Genomic DNA, 25,699 nt, shown 5'->3' on the forward strand with positions numbered 1-25,699 from the left:
AAAGGCCTTACATTGTTGCTATGGCAACACGGGGTACTGTGGTGAGCAGGTTCATCTATACTGTATCAGGGCGCTGTCTGTGTCATCATCCAGGCTTATCCCTGTTGAAATGTTTCAATAGCCTTTCTCTCTCTCTGTGAGTAAGTGTATGTGTGTGTGTGTAGACTCGTAGCAAAGTCGAGACAACGCAGAGGTATTCTACGCACAAGTGTTTCTCTGTGTGAGTCATCATCCATCACTGAATCCGTGTCAGCAATGATAATAACATATTATCATCAGCCCGATGATGATCATCACCACCCTTCTGGCAAGTCAGCATCATCCACAGCATGGAGGGAAGAATCTCGCCTGACCTCCTCTTGTCCCACATTTACAGCAAGCTGAATAATTGATGCTTCGCCTAGCAGAATAGGAGAGAGAGAGCTTTGTGTGGCCTCCAACTCTCAGGTGTTTCCTGGGCCAACACTAACCCGCCTTCATACAGTAATTTTCTTTCTCCCTTTCATAAATTGCTACAAAGCACATAATTCAAGTAAATGGTATGGAACTATTGTAATACAATGGTAATATAAATGCATTGTTAAGAGGTCAGTTCAACCAATGAGATAAAACCACTGACTGTATACAAAAGATGGACAAAGCCACCCTCATACCACACAGTTACTGACATTTTAAAGCCTTGAATAGCTTTATGGTTCTTCCCACCTCCATAATTTGGAGCCAGTGACCATTCTTAAATGAGACGACAGAGTGTTAAGTTACCACACGTTACTTATCAGCTGATTTAATTAAAAAAGCATAGTGTCTGATTTGCTAAATGCCAACTCTTACTTTAAATTAAAACCAGGAAATATGTTTTTGCATCATTATTTGTTTAAAATGATTATTAAAACATGAGAAATGTGTTTTTAAAACTATTTGATTCATTCATATGCTTTAAATTGCACTGTAAAAAACTGTGTGAAAAAGCAAAAAATGTCCTGGACATTTTCTCCCAGTACATTAGCCATTGTTTGTGACATTTTCCATAAATGATAAAAAGTAAAATTGAATGTCGTTAAATTGTACTGTAAAACCCCCATAACGCATCAATAATTTGTTCCAAGCTCACATAACAAACATCAAAAGATTTAATTTCCTTCATCTGAGGTGATTTTAAATTCAGTGTGGTAAGTTTCTTCCTCTCTGATTCAGTATTGCTCTAATGTCATTGTTGGTACATAGAAAGAATCAATTACGCATATACTGTTATGTTCTTGGATACTTGTTTTATATATTATTGTTTCAACAGTTTACAGAAAATTTGTTTTAATTTATTTAAACATGAGTCCATTGTCATAGTTTATTATTATTAGTAGTAGTAGTATAGTTTATATTGTAAAATATGAAAAAAGTGTTCTTACATAGTAATTACATAAAATCATGCAATTCACATAATATTTTTAGAAGTAATGGAACTAACCACTCTTATATTCTCTAGGTACAGTATATATTACACTGAGTACATGAATACACTCCTCTACCAGATTAACCATGTGCAATACTTGTATCAACAAAACAATGATGTGATGGCTTGTTTTGATATGATTGAGTGATTTGAAAGAATAGGTTCCTGCTGAAGTTTGTGTAATTTGATCCATAACAATTACTGCAAAGTGCTCCTTTCCCTTTTCATTACTATTACAGCGTTACAACTGCAGTATTACATATACTATTATTATAGAGAGTTTTTTTTTTTATCTTTGGGGAAGATAAGGTTATCTTCTACTGAGAAGCTGAATAGAGAAAGGCTTCATATTTATAAAAATTCACACAGAGACACACAGAAAACCCCACCTTTATCTTAAATAAAGGATTCTCTTTTTCTCCTAATGCGTCCTGTCGACTGTGTTACGTGTGAGTTTTGTGTCATAAATCTTTTAAATGCTGGCAGACATGCAATGAAAATTTCTAGAGAGGAGTCTTACATAAGGATGATTAGTAATTCCAAATTCAATGTAGTGTGGATTCATGGTGAAAAAAATATTTACCCTTGATGATATCAGCACACAGAAATCCACCAGACTTCATATTTTTAAATCAGATAGACATAAGACCTCAAGGTGAAGCCTTTTATTCAAGCATGTATCATCTTATCTGACTTCTATGACACAATTTTAGAGCGTAGCACAGTTGTAAAACAAAACAACAACAACAACAACACTGAATTTTAATTGTTTGAAATTCAGTCTGAACTCTGACAGTTAATGGATCCATGCATTTTGCTGTGTAAGCAAGTTGAATATTTAGAGAAAAATAACACTGGTCTTTTGGTTTTGGTTGATATGAGTTTAAATTTAAATTCATTCAGTTATAGAAAGAAAAGACAGGTTGTAAACAATTTTTATTTATGAAGCTGAACCTTTTAATGTGGAAGTCCGTGGCAATTGACCAGACGCTGTATGGGACCGACTCACTTTGGGAAACAGCCTCAAGTTGCCATTAAAGAAGCTTACCTTTCTCAGTACTTGAACTCACTGATCATCACTTGCGCCTGGCAGTGCAGGCGAAATAGGTGTTATTTTCACAAATATCTTTTTGCCATGTAAATTTATGCAGATGCTCCTCTTTAAGCTATCCATACGGTGCACGTACTTTTGCCAAAGTCATCTGTCTTGCTCTGTCGCAAACACACACAAAGAAACCCTGTTTGTCGCATCGGCTTGCACCTGAGGGAGAGCTGAGCATGCTATCGCCTTTCACCCTCACAGTTACAATGACACCTTGGGGAGTGAAGACTATATGGAGGTTATGGCCTGCAAACGAAATGCTCCAACGTGTGGGAACTCAGAATGGAAAAAACCCTTCTGGGAACCTAAATGAGAATGACACCTGGGAAGAGAAAACTCAGGGAGGAGAGGAAGGATACAGTGTATACCTGCTCGAGCAGGCTAATCAACACAGGCAGGCTGTGGCACTGATTTCTCAGCTATGACAGTGAACATTTCTACAACACTAACAAACATTACCCATAAGCTGTTAAGATGTTTTCAAGACAACATTTGAATCAACTGTTCAAAGGATGTTTGAAGGATGATGACCAGGATTAAAAAGTTTGTTTTTAATTCTAAAACATTTGCACAATGTTAGAGCGCTGTGAAAAAGTAATCGCCCCCTTCTTAATTTCTTCTTTTTTCAGATATTTGTCACACTTACGTGTTTCAGCTCATCAAACAACCATTAAATCACAAATTAACCGCATGTTTTGGAAAGCTAAGTTCAATTTTCACAATCCACACCCAGGCCTAGTTACTGCCAGACCTGTTGAATCAAGAAATCACTTAAACAGAGCCTGTGTGATAAAGTGAAGCAGGGTAAAAGATCTCAAAAAGAAGCTCATCATGCCACGATCAACAGAGAGTCAGGAACAGATGATAAACAAATTCATTGCCATCTATCAGTCTGAAAAAAACTACAGTGAAAAACTGTACGTTTATGCTGGAACATAAATAATATTATGCAAATAAGAGCGGGCTAAAATTCCTCCACACTGATGTGAGAGAGTCATTGTCAGTTATCACAAATGCTTCATTCCAGTTTTTGCTGCTAAGGGTGGCACAAGTAGTGGTTTTTAGTTTAGGGGGTCATTACTTTCACACAGGGTCATGTAGGTTTGGATATCTTTTTTCCCTTTAATAAATGAAATAATCCAAAATGTATTTTGTATTTACTGCGGTTATCTTTGTCTAATATTAAAACTTAAGATTTTCCAACAAAAACAGAACAGCCTGCAGTTTTTTACGGATGTGGAGGATGGGAGGGGAGATGGTGGGGAGCTGTTAAGGTAAGAACCCCTTTGGTAAACTTTAGTGACTATACTCATTGCATGCTTTATTTTCCCAGGGAATAAACTTTGCCATACTAGGACTGCACTGTGGTGGTACTGTTGCTTCACAGCAAAAATGTTCTGGAAACCTGGTGGATACCTGGAGTTTGTTCTCACTGTTCTCCACTACTCTGGCTTCCTCCCACATTCCAAAGACATGCATGTTCGCTTAATCTGTTAATCGGTTAATCTGTTAATCTGTGTATGAATGTGAGGTAGATGAAGTACTTAAAGTGTCAAAACTAAAACACTGTACGAATGTATGGCTAAAAGAGTGGTCAGTAGAAAAGGTTCTCCTCCAAGTACTCTGACTTCCTCCCACAGACATCGATGTTAGGTTAATTCATTAGAAACTGGCCATATGTGTAAACACTTGACAATTACATAATCTTACATAAGAGTCAGACTTGTTATTAAAAACATTTTGAGAATGTTGGGTCCTAATGGTTGAAAATGTGACACATTTTAAAAGGTTTGCCACCAAAACTTTTACATTTTTCTTTTTTAAGAAAACATCAGAAGAACAGTTTAGAGCAAACACTGAATCTTATCGCTCTACAAGTGTTTTAGAACAAAAAAAATGACGATGGTGTGTATTTATGTGGACCTGTATATGCAGGGAGAAGCAGACGGAAGATGCTCTCACGCTCATCTCAGTTTAACACAATTTCTGAGAATACGTTTTTCCTTGTCCAGGTAAAGAATAAATGCTGTTATAAGTTCTGCCACATCTCAGGTTGATATCACTCCTCATACTCGTGCTTTTGTCCTGCACTCTCTAACATCACTGGATATACTAACAAGATGTCTGGTAGGTGTATTTTATCATCTCTCTGGCTTGTTGGGTTTCACCTCTGCACAGCATTACTTTGTCTCCACCACTAGACAATAGGCTGAAGCTGTGAGAACAAAGGCCCCAGAAAGAAAGGTGTAATGAAAGACAAGGCTGGGGATGTCTTTTTTTTCTTGTACTAGGTCAGACTCTCCTTTCTGTGTGTGTGAGAGAGAGACATTTAGATAAATGGTGTATCATGGTGGGGAATAATGAGAGTGACAGGTATGAACACAATATAAAAGAGGCCCAAGTTCTCAAGCTTGTCTCGGTATGAGAGGATTGTGTTAGAGCGTGTGTCCCGGCCTGTGCGGATTTATACTCGACTCCCAATAAGGTGAGGAAGACTTGCTTATATAGTATTGCTCATTAGCAGCGCGGGTGTGGAATAAATGGCAGTGTACCAGCTGATTGTGTAATAGGAAAGTAAAGCTTAATCGGGATTTTCTTTATTTTTAATTAAAAGTTCAAATGACTCCAGTTAAATGTAGAACTTAGACAAACTTTACGAGTGACTTTGCCTCTGCGTTAATGCCCATAACTTCACTGCGCATTGTATTTATAAAATGCAAACTTTGGAGTTCATATCGCCACAGACAACATGTGTTGAGACTTAATAGATTTCCCTTGGTGAGGTTTTGAGTACCTCGGCAGGTTTTTGTACGTGTGTGTTGTGTGTTTGTGAAGAGATTTTGTGTATGTGATAATGTTACTACTATGCTAAATAGATCACAAAACTCTGAGATAAAAGTTCTAAGATGTGATGAATAGATAGTAAATGATGCTGGTGGTTAGGGTGTTAATGCGGCCTGTATGAAGGACTTTATTTGATGTATTGAGACATATAATTTATTAGCTCTGATATTTTTTTAATTCGTGTGTGCATTTGTGTGTGGTCGTGGATACACTTACAATTTTAGGAACTTACAACAAATTGCTTTTATGTGCATTGGCATGTTTCTAATGTCTGCTTGTGCGTGGACTGATTTGGTCATTATGTTTGTGAAACCATCTTGCAACCTTGTTGTGTTTGGTTACAAATGATCTATTTAGGGCTTTTGGTTTTTTGCAAGATAATACCAGAATTTTTCAATCAAACTGATGATTTTACCCCATGAGTCTGTGCAGATTATAATTTACAGCGTATGAGATTAAAATGTCTGTTTTTTCCACTCTACAAAACATCTTCATGTATTTGTGATCTGTGATACTGACTACCATTGATGCTTATTTTTTTCTTCTTGCACCAGTTACTATGATGAACCTGGCTCAATCCTGCCACCTCTTAATGGCCTTCCTGTTTGTTGTTAAACTAACAGGTGAGTCGATTACACTGACTACATGTAACACGGTTACGCAATATCTGATTTCAGGTATAATCCGGTTTCCAAAAAGTTGGATGTTTTGCAAAATCTAAATAAAAGCTCAGTGAGAAATGTGGGAAGAAAATTTCAAAGTATATAATTGATAGACTACCTTCTAGATGCTGAAACAGAGAATTATCATTCGATGCCAGCAACATGTTTCATAAAAGCTAAGGTAGTTGCAATTAAAGATTAAAAACAAAAGAGGCAGTGGGACACTGTACAACAATTTGAATTACTCAGTAATATGAGCGGTAGAAACATCTTTAATTCTGAGAGGCTGAGCCTTTCAGAATTAAAGATGGAAAGGAGTTCACCTTTCTGTGAAAAACTGTACAAGTAAACAGCTACAACTTAAGTATAATGTCTTCTCAGCATAAAAATATGATTAAAAAAAATACAAAAACGATGCAAAATCCATATTAAATGGCCAGTCTGACAGCACTGCATTGAAACAGGTCTGATTTTGCTCATGGACACTGGAGAAAGCCACTGTCTGTGAACATGGATGGTCACTGCAAAGAAAATACCCCTATATGTATAAAAAATACTGAAACACTGGCACACTCTCTCAAACAGAGCTTATTTCAGCCTGACTGAGGCAAATCAGAAAAAACGCTTGAAATCATGGACTAAAGAGGAGATGGTTAACTTCTGTGTCAGAATCCCAGACCCTGACATGACATGGATAATACACACATGTGTAGTGCTGCCATCCAGACAAAGTCCTTATCAGGTTAAACCTTGATTATTTCAGCAAGATAATGCCAAACACAGTCTACATGTCTTGTAGCAACATCAGTCTTCTGTAGGTCCAGACCTGCATTCACTGTGAAATATCTGATACATCATGAAACAAAACACATGGCAGTGTCCCTGCTGAACTACTAAGCCTCTAAAAAAAACCCTTAAATGGGGAGAAGTTAGCTTTCAAAACTGCAGCGTTTTTTGTTTTGTTTTTTCAAAAGAAACACATATATAATCTCTAGATTCCTAAATTTGATATGTTGTCATTTTCAAACGGTTTCTAGCTGGGTTAAAAAAAGGAAATTTAATATGGACTAAGCTTGTATCGTGAATGGGATCTTTGACATAATCCTTTGTCTCTGTGTATCTTAGGTGCATATGGGAACAGAATAATTGGGGGTACATCGGTAAACCCTTACACCATCAAATATCAAGCCTCCCTCTTGTACAGCAACTCCCATTTCTGTGGAGGCACCCTCATCCACCCGCAATGGGTGGTGTCTGCTGCCCACTGCTGGAGGGCGTAAGTTACTGCAGCTGCACATCAGGAGCGCAGACACTGATCAAAACCTTGCATTCATATGTTAACACAGAGCACATCAATCTTGAGTGCTATCATTATAATTATTAATACATTTATTCCTTTTTCAAATATTCGAACAACTTTTGTGTGTCTTTGATCAGTTGAACAATTATTCATGTCTTCTGCTCTTGTAGGAGTCACACGATTAAAGTGGTCCTGAGTCAGCACAGTCTCACAGAGTGGAATGGATTGGAGCAGATATTCAACGTTTCCTTGATTGTTAAAAACTCACAGTACAGCTACTGGATGCTTGACAATGATATCATGCTGCTTAAGGTAAGGGACAGCCATGACACCTCATGACTTGTAGTTACTGTTTCTAGACATTTACCTTGGGATGGTAAGGTAAATGTCTTACCTTTGTTGGTGCTCCCAACAAACCTCTATGTTTGTTGGGAGCAGTTTTGATTGTACAGTCTGACAGCTGCAGGGAGGAAGGACCTGCGGAAATGCTCCTTCATGCATCTAGGATGCAGCAGTCTGTCACTGAAGGAGCTCTGCAGTTCAGCAACATTTACATGCATGGGGTGGGAGACTGTGTCCATCAGAGAAGTTATTTTGGCCAGAGTCATTCTGTCTCCCACCACCTGCACTGGATCCAGGGTGCATCCCAGAACAGAGCTGGCCTTCCTGATGAGTTTATCCAGCCTCTTCCTCTCAGCTGTCAATAAACTGGTGCTCCAACATACAACACTGTAAAAAATGACAGATGCCACCACAGTCATAAAAGGTCTTTAAAAGCGCTTCCTGTACTCCAAATGACCTCAGTCGCCTCAGCAGGTAGAGTCTGCTCTGACCCTTCCTGTAAAGAGCATCAGTGTTGTGGCTCCAGTCCAGTTTATTATTCAGTTGAACACCCAGGTACCTATAAGAGTCCACTATCTCAATGTCCACTCCCTGGATGTTCATCGGTGTCAGTGTGGTGGGTCTGCGTCTCCGGAAGTCCACCACCAACTCCTTGGTTTTCCCGGTGTTGATCAGCAGGTGGTTCTGCTGACACCAGTCAACAAAGTCCAGAGTCTGCTGTCTGTACTCTGAGTCGTCCTCACCTGTGATGAGGCCGACTATGGCAGAGTCGTCAGAGAACTTCTGTAGGTGGCAACATGGGGAGTTGATGGAGAAGTCTATACTGTAGAGGGTGAAGAGAAACGGTGCCAGCACAGTTCCCTGTGGGGCCCCTGTACTGCAGACCAGCGTATCAGAGACACAGCCCTGTGTCCTCACATACTGAGGGGCATCCTGTGAGGTAGTCCAGTATCCACTGGGACATGTGGTGGTCCACTCCTGATAGCTCCAGCTTGTCCCTCAAAGGTCGTGGCTGGATGGTGTTGAAAGCACAGGAAAAATCTAGGAACATGATCCTCACAGTGCTTCCAGGCTGGTAAGCAAACTGCAGCGGATCCAATGAAGACCTCACCAGGGGCAGCAGATGGTTTAGAGACAACCTCTCGAGGGTCTTTATCAGATGTGATGTCAGGCCTACCAGCCTGTAGCTGCTGAGGTCCTTGGGATGGGAGGTCTTTGGTACCGGTACCACACAGGAGGTCTTCCACAGCTGTGGTACTTTCCCCAGCGACAGGCTCAGGTTGAACAGATATCCTATAATGCCAGACAGTTCATCTGTGCAGCACCTCAGGAGTGTGGAGCTGATGCCATCTGGACCTGCAGCCTTCCGCACCTTGATTTTGCGAAGCTCGTTCCTCATTTGAAGTGCTGAGATAGAAAGAGTGGATTTTGGGGGAGGGGGGTGTATGTTGGAGTCCACAGAAGCCTGGGGTGGGTGTGATGGCTGGGAGCTGAGATGAAAGACAGGCAGTCCCTGAAGATGAGGGAGATTGCAGCAGGGGGGATGATGCTGGGGGAGGGCTGGGTGGTTGATCAAACCTATTAAAATATTTGTTTAGGTCATTCACCCACCGCAGCCTGGGGGGGTTGGTTTTTGTCCTGAGCTTCTCTTCAGGCTGTTCCAAACCCCTCCGATGTTGTACTGTTGCAGCTGCTCTTCCGTCTTCCTCCTGTTGTTTTCCTTCCCTTGCCTTATCTTCCATTCTAGATAATAGATAGAAGTCTTCAAGCTGGTAAACAAAGATAACTATGTAGTTTATTTAGTATTACATCTGTCCTTTATAGCGGATTGTGTAATTGTGTTGCTGAGCTCTATTAATAATTTCCTGACTGATGATGAATCCCTCATTGAGCCAACAATAAAATGTTTTCCAGCAGTCACAGAAAGTCGATTCTGTTTGTCTGGACATAGCATTTCCCGAGGCAGAAAACCTTTTGTCACTCATCCAAGTGACTTCTTCAATCTCAGCTGACTGCAGGTTTGATGACCGAAACTAGCCCCACTAAATAACAACAGGCCAGGAGGTCACTTTCATGATCTTTAATATTCACCCTCCACCTACAACGCTGTGAGTGCTGTCATTCCTCAACTCTCTGTGAATAGTATCCATGGACATTGATCAATGGTCATGACAATTTGCATATCATGAAACTGACCTCACGGCCCGTTGTTCTAGTTTCGGTCATTATAGGAATGTACTGCTTATAAGGTTGGGGAAACCTGCAGTCAGCTGAGACTGAAGAAGTCACCAGAACAGAATCAACTTGTGGGATTTCCTTACCTGGATGATTGAGTATCCATGTGTGTCAAGCAGCATAAACCATTAATTGGCAACACAGCCCATAATAGATCTTCATTAAACCTTATGTTTTAACAGGTTCTTCAGAAGCCTAATTATCTTGCTATATCATCACAGTTTTGTTTTGTTTTTTATAGTGCATTAATCATATGAAAAAGAAAGTTTTCATAGGACTCTGAAAATTAAACACCTTAGCAGCAATAACTTTGTTTTCTCTATGACTTTATCAGTCTCTCATATCATTGTGGAGGAATGTTGCCACTTTGCTTCAGTTCATTGAACTTTGTGGGCATTCCTTTTTGCACAGCTCTCTTAAGGTCTTTGCCATAACGTTTCAGTCAGGCTAGGGTCTGAACTTTGACTGGCCAATCGATTCTTTTCTTTTTCAGCCACTCTGTTGTACTTGTTACTGCCCTTGGGATCATTGTCCTGGCACATAAGTCAGTGACTCTAGAATACTTTGCTATACAGAGGAGTTCATGGTCGTTGTGCTGTGTTTGATTTTTGATTTTATGCTGTGCAGTTACGGCCAAACATCTTCATTGTTTCAGGAAGTCTTGTTGTTTACTCAGAGTCTATTTTGCAAACTTACGTCATGGATTGGATTAGGTTTCCAAAAAAGTTTGAAGTATAGCTTGTTTGTCATGAACTTTAACATTTAACATGCTCACTGAAGCCTAGAGAGTCTAAAATGTAACGCTCCAGACCTGCCTGCCACTTATTCTCTTAATTGCTATGGAAGCAGTGAGGGTGTACTCAGTTTTCACCGGAGAGCTCTTTCCTTTTCACATTACTGTACCTCGCACTATGATTACTTTAAGTTTTACCGAGTTTCAGTAAACTTTTCCACAAAGTTCATTTTACTATCTAACATTGTTGGGATTCTATACCCACTATACCCTCTGTCTCCAAATCTATAAAACAGTAGTTATTAGCTAATAAAATGTGTTGTCATAATCTGAAGTTTTCAGTAACTGTGATGTTATAATAATTGTGTTAACATGCTTCTTTGTCCTTTTTCTGAATCATTCCATCAACCTGTCAGGGACTGCAGAAGAAAACTAGCTTTTACGGCTAAATATGGCATTGTTAAATGATAGACTGAATGTTATATTATGTATGATATGTAGACAATGTTGACTGACAGAAGATTATGGTTTTTTGTGGGTCAGCTGGACCGTCCAGCTATCATCAATACCATGGTCGAGCCAGCCTCGTTGCCAGACCCGAACTCTCCGCCACTGCAAAACCTGAATCTTTGCACAGTTAGTGGCTGGGGTGTTACCTGGATGTACAGCCAGAGTTTATCCCCCGAACTGAGGTCAGTGGAGGTGGAATTGTTCACCAGCTGCTGGAATTACTACCCCTTCAGAATCACAGACAACATGATCTGTGCTGGCTCCAGGAATGGGGGGAGAGACTCCTGTCAGGTAACATATGTAAATACAAAAATGAAATACAAAAGGATGATAGAAGACTTGGAAATGGACACTTCAGTTTCTGTCTATTTTACACTGTTGACTTTGCATTTGTTTTTGCTTTTTAATGGAGTAATGTGGTAAACCTTAAAGAAGTTGGTGACATATTACCTAATAAAATTGCCAAACAGCAGCAACAATGTCCCACTAACAAAAGCAATATCACTTCTAATGGTAGCTGCAGCTTCATCTGCAGCTTTAAATCTAAGCGTAAATTTACCAAGAAATCAGTCACACATTGTCAGATATGATCCGCTGAGAACACACAAAACTTACATTAAACACGGTAGAGGCCTTTGCATATTTTGCGTTTCCTTTAAAAAAGTTAATTAATAAATAAAATCTCTCCTATCAGGTAACAAACACCCTGAAATCTTCTTCCCCCCCCCCCTTTTCCTTTTTCAGGGTGATTCTGGAGGACCTCTTGTTTGTAACGGTAAATTTGAAGGCATTGTATCTTGGGGCATCGGCTGTGCGATTTCATACTACCCTGGTGTCTACACCAAGGTCAGAAACTACATTGGATGGATCAATCAGGTTATTGAGAACAGCTAATAATAATCCTTACCACCAGCTAACAGAAAATTCTACCTTGATTAAAAAAAAGAAGAAAAAAAAGAAACAAACTCGAATGGCTCCTTAAGGACCAAAAATGCTATGTTTATCTTTTATATTAATTTTTTTTATATAATCACAGATATATTTGTTAAAGCTAAATTACCTGGAACCTACACCTGACTGACTTTTATTCCCACTGACTGAATATCACCATTATTATAAAAACTGAAGCAGGTTTTACAATTCATTCTGCTAAAAACACTTTTTATATGTTACAGTTATATTACAGTGTTATACAGAAATGAAAACATTGTCACAGATTTTGGATAACATCCGTTTCAGGGATTGTTTTTACTCTCTGAAACCTTCTACTCTCCACTGACTCTAAACATATAGACCTTAAATAAACTTTTTCTGAGAATAACCTGTGTTTTTTCTGTCATTTGACACACCTAAAACACACCACAAAAATTCCTCAGAACCCAGTCCAGCAAGTGAGTCACACTTAAGTCAGAGTCTTGCCCAAACCCCGGTTTCATGTCACAAATGCACAAAAGTCACAAAGGGACAACACTTCCCTTTCTTTATGACAGCATGCTGACATTCTGGTGAGTGATTGGCTGTTTGTGCCCTCTCCCCTTTCCCTGTGTCCCATTCATATTTAAAGCTGAGCTACAACAGGATCACTCACCAACTTTGAAAGACATCTTAGAAAACACAACCGTAATCATGGCAGCAACCCAGTCCAACAGTGAGGTGATGCATATTGAGGATCGTGACTTTAAACATGTTTCCAAAGAGACAGTTGCAAAACTGATTCAGCTCTCCCACGAGGCGAAGAAGCAAACCTACTGTCCTTACAGCAAATTCAGAGTGGGGGCTGCGCTGCTCACCCTTGACAACAGTCTGCTTACAGGTAAGTCTCATGTGAAACTTTTTTAGTAGACGGGTGTATATCATATGAAGCTTTAAGGTAATGGTTTTAGGTTTGGGGTGAACACAAAAGCAAGTTATTGGCTGCTATTTACTACTGAATGAATGCTGTTACACCAAAACACAAAAGTAACTTTTAGCATAATTGTAACCTGAAAAGTATGTAGTGAAAGACGGGAAGACGTGAGAGCTAAATTATTATCCTGTTTGTATTTGAGTCAAGTCAATTCTTGCTTCTTTATGGTGCAAGATCTCCACACACGAGTGAGAAATGATAAAACCTCCCAGCTCTTACCTTTGTTTTTGTTTTATCCAAAAGAAATGCACAAGAAATTGCAAATTAGTTTGTTCTGAGTTGTCTTGATCCGCTGTGTTAATGATTACCTGACAGTTCAAATGTCTGGACTTGGTGCGGAAAGCTCAGATAAAGGTTTATTATTTATCATGTGGATTTACATCCTCAGCTTTTTATAATTCCACATGACTGAGTTAAATCACATTTCTGAGAAGGAACACATCTTAGCGTTCCCGCGAGCTAAGGGAGCCCTTTGGTCATCACTTGCTTCAACAGCACTGTGTGTACCGAGAGGGATGTCAGACCACCGTCTACGGTAAAGCAAAGACACAAAAGTGTGGTCAGTGTCACTGGACTGTACAAACCTTGGCAAGTCACGTGTCCCCTCAGTGAGAATGTCTAGGGGAGGGCAAAAGGCTGGCAAACAGCTGTGAATGTAAAAGCCAAGGTAAATAAACAAGCCACTTCTTTTTTACCATAGGAAGAACCCCTTTTATGGCACATGTTGCCAAACCGATCCCCTTTCTATTCTTGTGTCTTCGGCAGGTTGTAATGTGGAGAATGCGAGTTACAATCTGGGAATGTGTGCTGAGAGGAACGTTATCGCGAAGGCAGTGTCAGAAGGGCACCGAGGTTTCAAGGCCATTGCAATTGCCAGGTAATGAGCGCGTACAATTAACACACACACACACAGTAATCTGGAAAGTTCTCTGTTTCCACAGACGCAGGCATCCTTCCTGCTGTTGCACAGTCTGAGACTATGACTCACTCCACATTGCATGTCGTTGTGCACGTCGCTAAACCTTAAGAAACACAGACAGACTACCAATGTTGTTTCTTAAATCAAGTTAAGACTTTTGTTGTCTGTATATTGCTTGTTAGGAAAGAGATAAGGCTGTAGGATACTTCTCCTTAGCAGTCAGAAATCTTGAAAAAAACTGGAGAAGTGATACTATGATTAATTATGTGAAATTCTGCCATGGATCCTAATATTAAATAGAAGCCACAAGTCTTTATTTCTACATTTATTATAAGTAAACGACTATTTGCCAATTCAAAACTCTTCTTCTCCTTTCCTCAGTGACGAGAGTGACCAGTTCATTTCCCCATGTGGAGGCTGCAGGCAGTTCATGAGAGAGGTATTAACTCTGCTAGCTTTGGTTTGGAGCCGATTTCTTTAAAAGGGACCTTTAATCTCAGTCAGTGATTGTATACAGTACACAGTGACAAGCTCACACTTCACTCTAGGCAATATTTATCCTGTCTGTGGCCTGTGTAACACATTAGAAGGTGCTAGTTCCTCATTAAACAAACATTTCAGTGTGAAACACTTGACTATCCTGTAAGACTCCAGCCCTTTGCTTTCCCCGTTTTCTTTACAGTTTGGATCAAACTGGGATGTATACTTGACAAAGCCCGATGGCTCGTATATGAAGATGACTGTGGAAGAGCTTCTGCCGGTCTCCTTTGGCCCCGAAGACCTGACCAAGAAGAAAGTGTCTTACATTCCTAATAACAACTGAGCCAGTCTTCTAGTAGGAAAAACACGCGAGTGTCCGTGACACGCAGCGTACTTCAAGCACATGCTGATCATGCATTAATGTAATGTAGCAGAAGTTATATTTATGGTCAATATTTGTTCTTGTATTATTTGTCAAAATGTAAACAATGTCAAATATTTAAGCGTACTACTAAATACCAAGTGACACTAAAAATATGTTGTGGAAACAGTGGATCTGCCTCAATTAGCCAACCATTTGCCTGCTTGTATATGATGAGCACTCTGTAGATATATAAACAATGTGTGTCAGTTAAAAGAAGCACAAACGACAGAGATATCAAGGTCAAACATATTTGCACACTTTAATAAATAAACTGTTTTAAAAAGGAATTTAGTTACACTTCATTTTATACAGTTAGAATGACTTCCAAAAGACATAGAAGAATACAATTATTATTTGTTGAGCAGCAAATTATTCTATTACAGAGACAAGGGTGAATTTTATGATGTGATTTTAGGTCTACTTAATCCATGCATTAACATTTGTTGTGGTTAAAGGGCCAAGTATTAAAAATGGACAAATATATGGTTTGACTTAATGTTTCTTGTTGACTGAAGGTAACAAACAAAACAGGTAAATCAGCATCAAACAGGTTAATCAATATGCATTTCGCCTTGTTATTGGGTGTTCTGAGGCTGTGTACTATGCTGTGTAAGTTCTGTTTGTCTGAAAGCGATGTCAGCTATGAATAGCAAACTAAAGTACAAAATCAAATTCAAGTGAAGGATCCTGCAATCCCACAGAAACAAAACATCTGTAAACAGTGCAACAATTTCAGTTTGCGTGCCATCATTAGCCTGCTCCCAAAGAAAGCCTCTGTAGTGTCAGATTTTTCCATCAGTGGGACATAATGTTAAAAGGCCAAACTCTAGGGAGGTGTTAACAGTTGATGGAAATTTCAGAGGTTCAATGAGGTTTTAAAGTCCTTGAGCAGACAGAAATAAACGCACATCTCCCATGCTGCATGAGTTTAACCTCATGAATGAGGAGAAACATTTTTGCACACACAGCTAGCTAGAGCTAACGTCTGAGCCATAATGCATTGTTGGGATGTAAACACGTCAACAAAACAATTAAGAATGTGCATTCTGCTGTTGTAAAACACTGGATTTCAACAGTTCAGTGGCAAACTACATCTGCAAAATAGAGCTTTACAAACCTGAAAACTAATTTTCTTACTTCAGCTTCAGCCCTCTGTGGTGTCGTCAACAAGCGTGGGCCATGCTGGGACATGTATCCTGGGCAGGGTCCCCTCCATTAGCCTCTCCATCCACAGTCCCAGCCTGTCAAGCTTATGGTGGACCTCTATGCTAGTGGCCCTGCTGGAGCCTCTCCTGGAGCCGGATCCATCCTCCCTGGAATGGGATCGCGATCGGGAGTGTGAGCTAGACCTGGACTTGGAACGGGACTTTCTCCTGCTGTCTGAGGAGAATGAGGTATCAGAAGATGAATCGCTGCCATCGTCCCCTGTGAAGACGGGTCTAAAGAGGCAGAAATATTTCTTGTGGCCATTGAGGGCCAGGACATAGCCCATGTAGTTGGAAGACTCCTCCTCGTCATCTGAATGGCTCTGGCTCTGCGCACCATCACAAGCTAAGCGAAGGAGTGATGGCATCCAGTGGCGATGCTTATCGGCGTTGAGGAAGGAGAAGTGGAGGCTCTGAGACCTGCAGATAGGCAGCCAAGGGGTTTAGGATTTAGGATAGCCATTGGAGGATATTAGCAGGCCAGATAAATAGTATAGCAGATCCCACTTTAGACTAATGAAAAGTAAAACCTCCACACTTACCCAGAGAAAGAGAAGACTTCCTTGGCAAATTTCCTGAGCAAAGCACTCTTGGAAGCATTGGTGAGCACCAGCACGACATTGATGTGGCCAGGCCTCAGCTTGACAAGGTTACTGGTGTATGTAATCCCTGTTAGCTCTGTCACCTCCACAAAGTCCTTTTTTGGAGGACGGCTACACAGAACAAGGGGGAGGAAAAAAATAATGAAATATGCTTTTGTAGTTTATGTCCATATACAGTACTGTGCAAAGGTTTTGAGTCATTTCTTTATATGTTGCTTCCAAAGACCCAGATGTTTTTGTGAGTTTCAAAGTTAGTCTTGAGCAGTAGCTCTCCAGGCTTTCTGGGAGGTATGTCAAAGTTTTTCTTTGGACACTGCCTTCTTTTTAGTCCAGTTTCATGTTTCTCATTGTTTGTTTGTTTGTTTGTTTGTTTACGCCACTTCAAAGTGACCTAGGAATCATTCAAGCATAAAAAGCAGCTAACTTAAGGCCTGAACCAGTGGTGTGTCCAGCAAAAACTATTAAAAAAAATACAACAAAGCTTGCTTAAGAGAGTTCAGGCTGTGTTGTACCAAATATTGATTTTCAAGCTTATTAGAATTGTTCAAACTCTGTTTTTATTTTTCCTTATGTGTTTCAGTAGATTACTGATTTTCCAGCAAAATAAAAAGAAATGAAGGGTCGCTGCACACATGCAGTAACTGTCTGGAGCACATGAAGTTCAGAATTTATCAAGTCAAACTCAAATCAGTTACTCACAGCAGATTCTCATTGCATCATCAGATGGTATGATCATTTAGCTAACAAAACTCACCCACACCTGCACTCTCTTTTGACAAAGGTTTTTAGTGTATTGGACTGAGAAACTATTAACACATAAACACTATTCTATTAGGTCACATGCAATGATCCATGATCCTGCCTGCTAGATAAAAAGCCACAAAATTTCAAAATATGCTTTCAAAAGCATTATTCGGGCATCATTGTGTGTGAATTCAGGATGGCTTTTACAGTTTTACTCAGTCGCTTTGGTGCTTTTCTCGCATCACTAGTAACATTTGCACAGCAGTTAGTGTATTTCTCAAAACAGTTGGTGCAAACTGCAAAACCTAGTGGATATCCTGCAAAAGCAGGTCACTTGCTCAAAATCGATAATCTATTCCTCAAAAGCAAGTATTCATGTCAATGAAACTGCCAGTGTCATCAAAATGAGAAGTCGTGACACCATCTTTATGAACAAGATAGTCAAATGGCTTTGTCATGTTTTCATAATGACAGTGTACATTCTCTCAGTGTTTTCCAATGCAAAAAAGGTCAGAACTCGGTGACACTACCTGAAAATGCCCAAGACAGCACTATACACTTTTTGTACAGCTGTTTACAGTAAAATCTACAGTAAAGTTAGACATTGCTGTAGTTAGGGAAGTAAGTGAGTACAAGACACTGAATACGTATGTTTCACATTTTTACTGTGTGGGCTGTTTGTAATTCTACAACACTGTGCAAAAGAAAAATACTCTACAGTCACTTATTTAGAACAAACATAAGAAACACCCTTTTGGTAGAGCTGTGCACAAATGTGAACAATATAACATATTGTAACTGAACATATGTAAATCACTCTGGCACATCCAGACGTTCCTGTCTGTCTGGCCACATATTTTCATCTACATCACAACAGATATCATCCCTTGCAATGCAGCAAGGAAAGTATCTCCTGGAGTGGAGAATCCACCTTCTGCATGACTCTGCTGTGATGTTGTCACATGCTGCATCCATGGCTGCTAGCAGGGCCATTTGCGCATGTGAATGCCGGTCATAAACCTTCCACCTCCAGGCAGAGAAAAACTCCTCTATTGGATTAAGGAATGGGGAGTAGGTCATTGGTTACAACTAATACTTCACACACCTCCTCGTCAGTGAAAGCTGAAGTTCACCTGAGAGAAATTGTTCAATTTAGGAGACATTTCCAGGAAAAAATAATAACAAAAGGTATAAAATTTGCTTGACAGAATTTGATAACTAATTCAACAATTTTGTATGTAATGACTCAAGCAATGAAATGAAGACTATTAGTTTTATTGGGAACGACTATTCAGCATCCAAAAGTATAGTTCATTTTGACTGACATGACATAAGCAATGATAATGTTATAAAATGGCAGAGAATTGTATGAAAGCAACTGACACATGTCCAAGAACATTTGCAATTTGTTCAGGGGAAGGAGAAATTGCTACTATGATGTGCACAAATGACTAAATGTTGTGGAGGTTGCACTAATGGTTTTGAGAATGTTCATTCTGATCTGAGAAAAGCACCAAAGCGACTGAGAAAAACTATAAAATTGTCGATTTAGAGTCGCTTTTATACTTGTCATTACATTACCTGGAGGTACTTGCTCTGCTCGATGCATCATCCTCAGTTCGTGTTTGCTCCTTTGGTTTTGGTTTTTGGGGTTTGCTCTCACCCGGCTCACTGAAAATATACCAAAGAAAGAAAATCATCAGTCTTTTGAGATCATGTTATTTTCCCAGAGTTTGACTCAGCTCAACATCTGCAAGCACCTGCCAAACAGTCAAGTTTCAGTATGCATGCATGTCTGCCAACAGGGTCTACCTCACCTGAATGCCTGGATGATGACGGTGCCAAAAACAATGAAGAGAGCTGAGAAGATCAAGGACAGAATAGGCATCATCTCTCGCCTTGCAGGAAAAAAATGAAGTAAAAAAATGAGTTTGGATTGAAACATACAGGAAAAAAATACAACGCACAGCACAAAGTTTTCATTTGAGCTAATTTTGCCTCTACAAGTTTATACACTTTAGAGGAGGAGCATTACAGCTGTAATTAAACACACAATGTAAGAACATACAGAATACAGATACAGAATGATTCACCAACTTAATCATTTCAAAAACATCAGGAAAAACAAACATTGTTAGACTGTCTCTTTCTTACAATGAACTCAGCAGATTCACTTGGTCAGTATTGTCTTACCAATTTGAGTAGAGAAGGTCATCGTATATTTGAAGCATGTAATCATAAGCAGCATTCATCCACCGAATGATAAAAATCTGGCAAGGGGAAAATAAGGACATTAATGCAAAAATATAATTGAATGAAGTTCACCCTCAGATGAATGTGTGAATGCCCATGCAGACCCAGCCTGGCAGGCTCTCAAATAAAGCATCTACGCTGGCACTTACGGGGGCCATCTCGTTGTTGAGTTCTGGTAAGGTGGCGTCTGAAGTCAGATAGGTGGGGTCCTTCTGAAGGAGCTCCAGCTGTTCATGAAGGTGGTACTTGTCTTCCTCGCTGCCATTCCAGCCACCGCTCACGGACCGGTACAGGACTTTACCAGCCTGGCTCCGCCTCTCGAGAATCACCACCTGTCAGTGTTTAGGAGCACTGTGACTGTAACTTGAGGCGCTGCACCATCTCTAGTCTGCACATATCGGTAATGTGACACATCATATCAGAGAGATATTCCACTGCAGGTTGTTCTGGGTAAATGAAGAAGGTTTGCCAAAAAGTGCAGGATGTCCTTGAGGTTTTGGTTTTTTGTAGCAATAACAGACAGAAAAGTGATGATTGTTGCAAAGCAGTGATTCCCAAAGCGTGGGCCGGGGTGGGCTGCAGTAATAACAGCAACTAAAAAAGATTTTCTGGTTGTTAAGTGGGCTGCAGTACTCTTGACTTTGGGGATGGCTTTTGTAAAGTATGGACTGTTTCTGTTTTGACCACTGACCTGAGCAGAGTGTGCTCCCTGATTTTGGAGCAACGCCTGGCAGAGAGGCTGCTGCTGACGCTGGTAGACATATGCAAACCGTAGCACATCTTTGCTGTTGGCTGAGGCAAAGTCCAGGAAGGCCTTATTGGCTGGAAGGTAGGCTGGGTCGTCACCTGTGATCAGCAGCACACAGTACCTGCAAACCACTCACAATCAGCTCCCCAGCCACAGCAGTTGAATATAACTACACAACCTTTGCATTACCATCATGACAACTGTCCAACTATTCTGCTTCTTACAGTTATGAAAAATGTATTTTGCTTCTAACAGTCTTGGTTCAGTTTACAAGAGGTCAATCTGAGTAGGATCATAAGTGCAGGACTATTGGCTACTAATCTGTTCACAAAATGTCTTACTTCCTCCGCCGGTGGAACTGCTTGACAGGACATAGCTCATCAAAAAGCTGCTGGCTGACCAGTCGTGGCACCTGCAGGAACTTGTTGTTTGAGACAAACTCGTCCATGATCTGTCGCTTCATCCCTCTGGCCTGATAAAAAAAACAAAGGTCCTTGTATGTAAAGTTTAAATCTATTACCATAAGGAACCAGCTTTAAGCTGCAGCATATTCATGGTGTACCTGGATGACGTCAACAGGCTTGACCGTGTCTTCCTTAAAGAGCAGCATGGTGGGAGCGTATGTGTTTATGTTGTACTGCCGCAGGAGCCTGGTGCTGCCTGTGCCACCCTGGTCCACAAAGCCGAAACGCACATAATCTCCGAAGGCGAATGCCGTCAACTGAGGGGTCGAATGGAAAGATTAGAGCCTGAAAGGGTGCTCAAGACAAGAATGACGCTGCTTTTGTATTCGTTTTTGATTGTTAACCATCTAAGGTGAAAATAAATTAGCTAAAATTCTGTGCGGTATATAAATATATAATTAATCTATTTGGAAAAAGGAACAATTTTAAGTGGAAGAGCTGCTAAAACAGAGACCTCTGAACTTGCTGTTGGGAGTCTATTTATGTGCCGTCATGCATTTTTGGTTTTTATAAGGAGGAGATGAGGCAGGCTGAAAAACTCATTCTGTAATCAGTGCTCTATTTGCTTGAAGCTGGATGTGTTCATGTCCTACCTTGTAGAGCAGGGGAACAATGGGGACCTGATCAAACAACAGAAGTCTGGGCTTATTTTCCACATGCCAGTTTTCAAGAAATGCCATGTAGTTATCGTCAGTGATCTACAAAAACAACAGAAATTAGCTTAAAAATATACCTCCTGCAACTTTAATAGCCATGATGACTAATCTATAAACACAGAAGAAAAGCAGATGATGGCACACACGCAGTAGCAGCACAATTGTATCAGTTTTAGTTACCTTCATCACCAGTTTCTGGGGCAGCAAATCTTCAACAAACTGTCGCAGGTGCTCCCGCACCACTGCCTGATGGAAGAAGGTCACTCTTCCGTTCACCACCCCGATGATGGAGGGAGCACGGTAAGCTCCCAGCTGCTTGGCCAAAGCCCGATCAAAGCCCAGGTCTACAATACCGATGCCTACACCTGGAGTAAAAATAACAACAGATTACAACTGGACATGGCACACTTAAGTAAAACAAATCCTTTTCCTCAGCAAGTTAAAAATAAATAAATAAATCCTGAAACAGTAATGACAGATTTGTTATAATCCAATAATTTTACATGGTGAGTTAATGTCATTACATGTTACTTTTTTTCACTTACAACAAGCTGATGGCAAATTTCTCTGTATTCAAATATATCTATGCCTAAATCTGTTTATAATAACAAAGGATGCAAGTGATGTGAGTAAATTCTATTTTAGCTCTTCCCCTTGGACACCTGGTAGCGCTAACCCTCGTTTCTCTTTTCTGAACTGAGTTTCAGGTTTCTGTCATATTTCGGCCTGCTTCCAGAAAAAAAATGAATGTGTGTGCATCAGAGGTTTAGCAAAGGAGGTCTCAGCCTATACAGGTTACTGGGACTTCCCCTGGAAAAAATATTCCAATGATCTTTACTTATATACACCGGAGAGGATTTTAAATGTTGTCTTTATGAGGTAAAGAGTTAAGATTGATTTTCACTTTCACTAAACAACTACTGTGAAGCTCAGGAATAAGAGACTCTTAAAGCCTCGAAGAACTACTATTTTCCTAGTTTAAGTCATAAAATGACCTGAACAGCACAGTACTTAATACTGCTTTAGCATCAGAAGCTACACTGATTACTGAACCCATCCAGACTCAAGCACCACTGTTATGTTTGCAAATAATACAACCATGAGTAGCCTCCTAAATGATGCACACAGGGAAAAGGTTCAAACTATGATATTATGGTGTGTGAACACAAAGACCAAAGAGATCATTGTAGACATCTGGGCTACAAAATAAACCACACATGCACCTCAAAAAAAATCTATACATTAATGAAAGAAGCCATGGAGATAGTCCCCAACGTCAGGTTTCTGAAGCTGGGATTTCTTGGGATGGCAAAACCTCAGCAGTTGTAGGTGAGTCACAACAGCTGTTTGTTAACTCTTACAGACAAATAAAGAAAACATCTTCACAAACTGTATGACAGCTTGATATGGAAACTGCACCAAATGTACCAAAAAGGCCCTTGAGCAGGTTGTGAAAACAGCATGAAACATCACCGGCACAGAGCACATCTCTGCATCACTCGCTGCGTGAAGAGGGCCAAGCAAATCCACAAGGACTCTCCACACACCTTAGACGCTATTTATTATGCTCGTCCCATGAGGCAGGCACCTTCAGAGCTATGCTTTTTCTGCTTTTTCTGCTTTCTCTTTTTTTTTAATTTATGTCACCATTTACTTGCCATCTAAATGTTACGTGCCACAGGAGATTAGTATCACTGTCATTTTGTTATGTTTGCATAGTGACAATAAAGGCCTTGAATCTCGAAGCAAAGCAAGAGATTTTTGTCTAACAGTTGTAACATCCACCTTGTGAAATTCAATGCAAATCCCAGCTGTTCTCACAGGTGACATCAGCTCAGTGCAAGAGGGTTGCATAAACATGCCGGATGTTTCAGCAAGACGGCTGATACAGACTAACTGTGCTTCTAATGAGCCGAAATCGCAGCTATTCACAATCATTATATAGAGTTGAGTTCTCTTGTTTCACTCTTTGCTTCAAGAAACCAAGAACAACAAATAAACCATAATGAATAATTAAAGAAGTGCAAGGCTCTCAGTAAAGCATCTCAACACTGTTGCCCTAATGGGCAGTTGTGCAGCCTTTATCCCAAGATGGTGTTAGGACACACTGATATCCTTACCTAAAGGCTCCAGCTCCTGCACGGTCTCCTTCCACACTGGCTCGATATGGATGCATGCAAAGCACCACTCTGAGGTCACTTTTATTAGGTATGGCCTCTTGTGGCTGTCTGGAAGGACTTCGTTGTTAAACTGTGCAAGGCGAAGCATGTACTTGCTGTCTGAAAAGTCTCTGTTCCTGGAGAATAGCAGGGAAAAACAGGAAGTGTTTTAAGATCTAACCTCAAAGATGCTAACAGTACACAGCTTGAGTGTAAACTGCAACTGTAACTGTCATTTGTTTGCTTGGTTTGAATCAGTGGTCATGAGATAGAGAACCTTCTCAAAAAAAATAAAATAACAAGAAGAATAACAGGATCAAGTCTAAATATGTGTGAAAAGCAAAATTGATGTATTCAGTGTATGAATTGATGTGTGGTGTATGTAATGAATCTGCTTATATATATTTTTGTTTGGTTTGCAAACACAAAGAGGAGCCCAGATTACACTGACAGCAGAGGGTACCTGGGGAAATGGAAAAAGGACTCATCAAAGTAGAAGCTGTTGTGAAAGCTGCGGAAACCATGATGCTGTGACTGGCCAAAGGGCTGGTTTTCATCCATCTGCCCAAACCGGTCAAAGTTGGATCTTCGCTCCTCATTAGATAGAATCTGTGTGCAAAACAGGAAAAACAGCAAACAATAAGATTATGATAAAGAAAGCGAAAGTGAATTAAATGAACCATGTTAAAATGCCACTACAACATGTAACGATCCCTTTTCACTCACCTCGTAAGACTTAGAAATCTTGATGAACATGTCCTCAGCACTAGGGTCCTTATTTTTATCTGGGTGCCTACAAAAAGGGTGACATTACAGATTACCAGCAGATTCACAGAGGGTTACATTTAACGTTTGAAACAGGCCTACACAGTAATGGGTTAAGCAAACACTAACAGCAGTTCATGCCAAATGTGAAATGCACACTGCGGACTGTCAGCTAAGATATGATAGGCTGACATTAGAGGGCCGGTTGTCAGTCACTCACCATTCTCTGGCAAGCCTCTTGTATGCCCTTTTGATTTCGGCTTGACTGGCACTCCTGCTGACACCCAGGACGTTATAGGGGTCATACTCAGAGGCTGTCTTCACCAGCTGTGCACTCAAAATTAGCATAAAGATGGCGAGAAAAGCTGCACATTTCCCAGACTGTCGGCTGGTCCTCCAAACCCTCATGATCTGTCTGTCTCTGTCCTTGTCCAACAGTAACGTCAGTTAGCTACCGTACTGTCCAGATGAGTAACGCTACAAAGCTCTCCAGATAAATATGGGCTTACATGATCACACATGCCGAACTCTTTGACTGCTATGCATAACCACACACAACATTGTAGTATTTCACTAAGACGAAGCCATTATTTCCAGGAACTGATGGACATTAGCACAGTCGGCTTCATGCCGGAGATGAAAAGCAGCTTCCGGTTAAAACTTTCAAAGTAAATGAAAATTAGGCTAACTAAAGGAACAATAAGTATAATTGAAAAAAGTATAATTCAAGAAGAATCCACAATTAATTACAAAGAAAAAATAAAAATCACACGAAAGCTAATAAAGGCATTGTCGAAAAACTGATTAACTTATGATAAGATGACTGCCAATGATAGATTTTTATTTAAATAGCTTAGTGCAGACCTCACTTGTCTCAGTTAAGGTCAAAGTTCATGATTCAACAATAAGAAAGAGACTGGGCAAAAATGGCATGGCCTAGTTAAAGTCCAGACATAAATCCTTTTGAGGTGTTTTGGCGTGACCTTGAACAGGCTGTTCATGCTCAAACCCTCCAACGTGGCTGAATCAAAACACTTCTGCAAAGAAGCGTGGGAGAAAATTCCTCCACAGTGATGTGAAAGACTCATTGCTGGTTATCACAGACTCATGATTGCAGTTCTTGCTGCGAAGGGTGGCACAACCAGTTATTAAGTTTAGGGGGTAATTACTTTTTCACACAGGGCCAGGTAGGTTTGGAC

General features: G+C 40.2%; 3 protein-coding genes across 3 annotated transcripts; 2 read left to right on the forward strand and 1 right to left on the reverse strand.

Moving 5' to 3' along the window:
- The first annotated feature begins 4,906 nt into the window (after positions 1-4,906).
- LOC116326517 (trypsin-like) lies at positions 4,907-12,604 on the forward strand. Its single transcript, XM_031747849.2, has 6 exons — positions 4,907-5,034; positions 5,948-6,016; positions 7,181-7,331; positions 7,526-7,667; positions 11,209-11,466; positions 11,920-12,604. The coding sequence occupies exons 2-6, from the start codon at positions 5,953-5,955 to the stop codon at positions 12,067-12,069; spliced, it is 765 nt and encodes a 254-aa protein (XP_031603709.2). The 5' UTR covers positions 4,907-5,034; positions 5,948-5,952; the 3' UTR covers positions 12,070-12,604.
- Positions 12,605-12,707: 103 nt separating this feature from the next.
- On the forward strand, positions 12,708-15,375 carry cdab (cytidine deaminase b). The gene is made up of 4 exons (XM_031747726.2): positions 12,708-12,988; positions 13,847-13,958; positions 14,382-14,439; positions 14,683-15,375. The coding sequence occupies exons 1-4, from the start codon at positions 12,802-12,804 to the stop codon at positions 14,821-14,823; spliced, it is 498 nt and encodes a 165-aa protein (XP_031603586.1). The 5' UTR covers positions 12,708-12,801; the 3' UTR covers positions 14,824-15,375.
- On the reverse strand, positions 15,139-25,139 carry LOC116326431 (dnaJ homolog subfamily C member 16-like). The gene is made up of 15 exons (XM_031747725.2): positions 24,721-25,139; positions 24,462-24,528; positions 24,199-24,344; positions 23,697-23,872; positions 21,757-21,941; positions 21,514-21,618; positions 21,019-21,177; positions 20,798-20,928; positions 20,400-20,577; positions 19,858-20,040; positions 19,649-19,725; positions 19,273-19,353; positions 19,037-19,126; positions 16,652-16,822; positions 15,139-16,529 (listed from the first exon to the last, which is right to left on the reverse strand). Exons 1-15 carry the CDS (start codon positions 24,906-24,908, stop codon positions 16,049-16,051), a joined length of 2,418 nt encoding a protein of 805 aa, XP_031603585.1. The 5' UTR covers positions 24,909-25,139; the 3' UTR covers positions 15,139-16,048.
- Positions 25,140-25,699: the final 560 nt, after the last annotated feature.

Source organism: Oreochromis aureus, linkage group 5 (assembly GCF_013358895.1).
Source record: "Oreochromis aureus strain Israel breed Guangdong linkage group 5, ZZ_aureus, whole genome shotgun sequence".
NCBI classification, from domain to species: domain Eukaryota; kingdom Metazoa; phylum Chordata; class Actinopteri; order Cichliformes; family Cichlidae; genus Oreochromis; species Oreochromis aureus.